This window comes from Carassius auratus, chromosome 40 (genome assembly GCF_003368295.1).
Source record: "Carassius auratus strain Wakin chromosome 40, ASM336829v1, whole genome shotgun sequence".
NCBI classification, from domain to species: Eukaryota; Metazoa; Chordata; class Actinopteri; order Cypriniformes; family Cyprinidae; genus Carassius; species Carassius auratus.
In genome coordinates, this window is record NC_039282.1 from 20,433,211 (window position 1) to 20,439,210 (window position 6,000).

At 42.5% G+C, this 6,000-nt stretch overlaps 1 protein-coding gene across 1 annotated transcript in view; it reads right to left on the reverse strand.

Annotated features, from left to right (window-relative positions):
- Positions 1-82: 82 nt before the first annotated feature.
- The window catches only part of LOC113058845 (WD repeat-containing protein 20-like), a 7,390-nt gene continuing 1,472 nt past the window's right edge, over positions 83-6,000 (reverse strand). The window contains exons 2-4 of the mRNA XM_026227103.1: positions 5,690-5,872; positions 3,213-4,556; positions 83-2,616 (exon numbers count right to left, since the gene is read on the reverse strand). Of these exons, the coding sequence (XP_026082888.1) occupies positions 2,557-2,616; positions 3,213-4,556; positions 5,690-5,872 (1,587 nt within the window). The 3' untranslated portion in view covers positions 83-2,556. The remainder of the gene's footprint in view (positions 2,617-3,212; positions 4,557-5,689; positions 5,873-6,000) is intronic.

The following is a 6,000-nucleotide window of genomic DNA, read 5'->3' on the forward strand; positions in this document are numbered from 1 at the left end:
TGAGCACATTTTCATTTTTGGGTGTACTTTTCCTTTAAATGTGTTAACTGATGATATACGTGATAACAAATAACAAAGAGATGCATGAGTATTTGATGTTTTAATAACAGATTCCCATATACAAACTGGATATTGTGATATTGTTGGCCACGTCACCAGACTCAGGCATATAACCGTGTGCTAAATGAAATCACATGCAGTGGAAGATAATCGATTTTAAAGAAAAACAGTGTGGAAGAATGGAAGCTACACCGAAATCATCCATTTTCATACGTCGATGAAGCGGGACGCTCTTGGATGCCTCCATCTGTTAGGATTCACACGCTACAGTAAGACAAAAGATCCATCAGAACTGAATGCATTTGCAAAAAAAAAGTGCAAGTAGCAAAAAATTAACCTAATGGATGGCATTGTTTAAAAAGCACACAATAAAACGTTCCAACATCCACTAATTGGTCCATTTTCTCCAGTTAACAGTAAAGACAATCACAATGCTACAGCCGTACAAAACATAAATCCCAAAATATCTGAGATTAAAATGAACAATAAACACTTACAAAAAGACATAAACAATGAGAACTAAGTGTCAAGCATACATACCGTCAGAGCTAAAACACTGTTTTTACACACATAGTGTCCTGTAATTGGGTGGGAATGATGGCATAGGAGTTCATTAGCTTGGCCTTTGTCTAAAATACAAGCAAAATTCTGCCTCTAGGAGAAGAAACATCCATGCCGGGATCACTAAAGCAGCCAAACCACATTTAAACCAGTACAATCACCTAAAAGACCAGGTTATGTAGTGTTGTTCCTCACAGACTTCTAGAAAGACTCAGTGTCCTCAAATATGGCTAGTCGCTAACTTCAACCAATTTAATGCAATTAGTTGGTTTGAGAATTTAGATGTTTTAAATAAGAGCTTGTGAGAAAATAATCCATCCTAAAGGTGTGAGTTCACTGTCAGGAACACTGAAGAATCTCGAAACATTGCAGAACTTGCTTGAGAAACTGGTTTTGGTGACAATTTGAACAGTAATGACTGACAGTGTATGTGATATCCATTGATTTTGTTTTCTTGCTTCGCTTAATGGCAAGAACTGATTCACATACGTCGGTAGAAATTATATGACACTGTCCTTTTAAGAAGTCTGCACAACAAAACCCTAAAAACGCAATTCACATTGGCTCTCAGTAATCCGGACTCCTGAAAATGATCCCTCCAGTGAGCTAAAATCAACCTGTAAATGTGCAAAATTTAGCAAGAGGCATAGCAGGTGTAAGGAACAGCACCTACTCCGTGCTACTATAGTAAAATGTGCTGCTTAAATGACAGAGAAGTTTCTCCCTTTCATTACATTCGACTTGTATGGAAGCTCATTTCTGTCATGGAATAAAAAATTAAAAAAAGGTTACTGCAACTTTTTTTTCCTCAGAATTGACTTTATGGGGATCTCACAATTTCATTTTTTTCCTGAAATTCTGAATTTATATCTTGTGACTTTGACTTTTTTGGGAATTGTAACTTTTTTCCTTTTCTGAATTCTTAGGTTATGTCTCTTAACGTTTACTTTTTTTTGGAATTCTGAGTTTGTCTCACAATTCTGACTTTTTTCCTTAAAATTACATAATTACTCTACACCTTGCACCTTTTTGTTTCCGCCACAGATAAAATTAAATTTTTCTAAGAATTGTGAGAAAATAGTTAGAATTGGGAGTTTCTGAATTGGGAGATTTTTCATTTAAATTTGCAATAACCATTTTTATTTTTATTAATTGTGTACCCAAAAACGGGCTTCCACAGTCTTGCGTTCAACAAGGCAAAATTCAAGAGATCTGCTTTCAGGTTGGACTAGCTCTAAACAGTCATGTGAGAATGCCAACAATGCGGTGACGTTGTTTGTTTAGCAAAAACTTAGTAAATATAGAAAATCTCACTTTTAAGGTTCATATACCCGGCCTACCATTTGACACCATTTCTAGATGCCACTAACCTGACCTCTCTATTAGCATCTGTAATCTATGAAGCAGATACCTCGAGTCTAGCGGTCGAACAAATGCACGTAACTCTCAGTTCAGGCCCGATGCCAAAGCAAAGGATGCACTTTCTCAGCCAGATCACCACATGTAAAGCACTAGCACACTAGAACAAGAACTCGTCAATCCACATTCAATGCATCTGTCACTATGTACAATATAGGATCTTCATATATTAATTAGTTGAGTTCATAATTTCAATACATGTCCTCTGCCATTATAGAATAGTCTGAATATGTACAATAGAAGACTTAATGATCAAATAAATAAATAGGAAATAAAAGGGCCGTGGCGTTTGCAGTGTATGAAGCCAGCAGGGTTTCTGCACAGTCCGTCTGCAGGAGAGAGCCGTGGTGCGTCGCAGCAGTGCATCATGGTCCCGGGGTGTGTTTATGTTCATGTGCAACTCAAGCTCAAGTGTGTGGTTTGGTGGGGATACAGTGGACGGGTGAATCGTAATGCTGTGATGGACCGGCTCTGGATGCAGACACAGGAATTGGGAATGTGGGAATGAGGCTTCGGCTATACCACGGTCCCGCTCGGAGAGTTTCCGTTCTGTGCTGACAGCGGCTGAGACGGGAGCTAGTGGAAACACAGACCGGAAAAAACATGAGTTAAACTGAGAGCAGTGATGAAGTGACTTTTGGAGATATATATCAAATCAATTACATTTTTATTTTTATTAAACACATCTTTTTGTCTTTAAACAAAAACTTTAAAAAATGTATGTAATTGAAGATTTTTACTAGAAAACACCTTTATTCTTTCTAAAATTTCTCCATTGTTTTTAAAAGTACTATTTCAGTGGCTATTAAGAATCACTATTAAATTAAACCTGTTAACTTTTGTCTTTTTGTCCAATTTTATACTTTTTTTCGCTTCATATCAAAGTTTTTAATGTTGTGATTTTTTTCTGCACATTGTAGAAAATACTATTTTAGTCTTTATATTTCAAAATGTCACATTTAATTCAATGTGTTGCTGTTTTTTTGTAAACACTTGCAAAATTTACTAGCAATTTCTGAGTGAAAATTATTTTAAAGTAAATCCCTACATTTAAAGTATAGCTTGTTGGTTTGGTCCATGATTTATAACTCTTATAAACAAAGACTTTTTAAATGGGAAAAACACTTGTATAACCGTGACCACTGAGACGTTCTGTTTTCACATGGACTCACTGTTTTCCCGGGTCTGGCCCAAGTGCAGATGAGTCCTTCCTGACACGCCGTGATGATGCAGTCGTTCATGAAGACCAGCACGGTCAGCCGCTCGTGGGCGATCTTCTTGCACACCAGCGGCTCCAGCAGCGGCACCTCGTTCATCCGCGGACACAGAGTGGTTCCCAGCACTTTAGCGCCATCTAGCCGGGAGCTGCGCGGCGCCACGTTAATCTTATCGTTGCTTTTGCTGATGTTCCCGAGGCTGTGATAGCGCTTGTGCTCCTTTTCTCCTCCCACACCGGATTTATCTGATTTGCGCTCTTGTAGCGACAACGTAGCGAAGCGGCCGATACTAAACGGTGTGCTTCCTCCACCTGTGCCAGCGCTCACGCCTGTGCCGCTGCTCTCCGTCGCCCCCTGGCTCTTGGAGGTGTTGGCGACGGCGGGATGTGGAAGGGAGTTGGAGCGTGACAGCGAGCGAGGTAAAGGCAGTGGCAGTGTTGACGTCTGATGAGGGTTTGAGGGATGATGGTGACTTTCGACTCCGCTGCTTCCGCTCAACGCTGTGCTGCTAGGAATCGTAGGGCCGAATGTGTTCGTAATTGCGCGGGAGAGCGGAAGCCGCGGATACAGAACGTCGTCTGTCAGATCCCACAAACAGAACTGTGTGTCCTGGCCGACGGATCCGAAGCGGTACGTCACAGACGAAGCGCCTCCTTTGGAGCTGTGTCGCGAGAGACGCGAGAGCGTGCTGCTAGTTCGCACGCGGCCGAAGTGTAGCGCCCCCTGCTGGAGATCCTCCTCGCTCCCACTGAGCTCCATCCGCTCGTCGTCCTCCAGGTGCGTCGTGAACGGGTCGAACGCTACGACGTTGACCCAGGACTTGTGCCCGTGTCCGCGCGCCACCACACGACTCTCGGCGAACGACCAGACGGTCACTAAATCGTCTTCTCCTCCCGTTGCGAGATACTTCCCATCAGGGCTCCAGGAGACACAGAGAAGCCCGCCGAAGTAGCTCTTCATCACACCCTGCAGCTCCATCGAGTCGAAGTGGAAGACGCGCAGACAGCCGTCCTGACTGACGCAGGCCACGTGAACCCCATCGGGCGAGAAGGCGAATTCGTTAAGCCCTCCCTCGCCGACCGCCCAGCGGAGCAGCGGGTTACGGGGCGTCTTGGTCTTGCAGGAGTAGACGGAGAAGCCCTCGCCCTGCCGGAGCAGACAGTACTGCGGCGCGGTGGTGCCACACGGGTGCTCCACGTTATAGAGGTAGAGGTGACCGCTCGCATGAGACGCCAGGAAGAGGTTCTCCGACTTGGGCAGCCATTTGAGACACGTCACCTTTGATTTGTCTATCAGCCTCTGGAGAGAGATGATGTTACACGCCATCAGCATCAGAACCGATCAAAACTGACATTTACAATGTTACAAACATTTCTGTTTCAAATAAATGCTACTCTTTTTAACTTTCTACTCATCTGTGAATCCTGAAACATCAGTTTCCACAGAAATATTGAGAGCCACGACTGTTTTCAACATTGATAATATTCAGAAATGTTTTTAAATGATTTCTGAAGATCATGTGACACTGAAGACTGGAGGAATGATGCTGAAAATACAGCGGAGCATCACAGAAATACATTACACTTTAACACAGATTCACACAGAAAACAGCCGTTTTATATTGTAATAATATTTCACTGTTTTTAATGTATTTTTGATCAAATAAATGCAGCCTTGGTGAGCTTTCATTGAAAAATATTAAAAATCTCACAAACCCCAAACTTTGTTAAAACACAGCACTTCAAAATCAAAATAAATGTCACGTTACACATATCTCACCTTCATTATGTCTTGTGTAAAATCATAATCGTTCATTCTGTGGGTAAAATATTATTATTGGTCTGAAATATGAGCCAAATGGAGAGTCTGTTAATAAAGAGATTTTTTTTCAGCTAAACATGAAGAACTAATAAGAGCCACATCATTTCCTGAAGTTACCTGTTCAGTTCAAACACAGATCAACTTTACGTTATATTGCTATAAAACAAGGACACATAACAGAGATCCTGAGTCACAGCTCTTTGTTTGAAGGGGTCCTGCGTTCCATTAGATTGACAAATTCAACTGCCACGAGGAAATTACCAAATGTGTTCGGCTGTTTGAGGAAGCATCTAAAGTGGGTTCCTGTTTTCATATTACTGGTTTAGAAACATGAGGAGCTTCTTAAATATCGCACACAGATCTGACAAACCTCCAGCCACGGGTTGAGATTCAGAACAGGATTGTGCTGCTTCTGTCCACAAAATGCTTACAATGTTGAATTGTTCAGTTTATTCTTTATGAAAGACATGTTGATCATGAACACTAGGATGTGGTGTATGGTGTGTTCAGGACAGTAAACAGCAGTCTCCGGTGATCATCTGATACAGCGATGCTTTGATCAGGTGTGAATGAGCATGACAGATGATGAGGAGACACACTCATCTGCTCACCTCCTCGTTAAAGAGCTTGCTGGTCTCCTTCTTGATGGGGTCGAGGTACTGCACCTGTCCAGCGGAGAAGCCCACGATCAGAGCCACGCTGTCAGCCGTGGCCGAATACTGGTTAAAGTCATGACAGGTGGGCTGAGTTCCCTTATAGATGCGCTTGTCTATGGGCTTACTGAGATCCACTGCCTGCACACACACACACACACACACACACACACATAAACATGCACACACACACAAACATGCGTGCACGAACACACACACACATGCACGCACACACACACAAACATGCACACACACACACACACACAAAC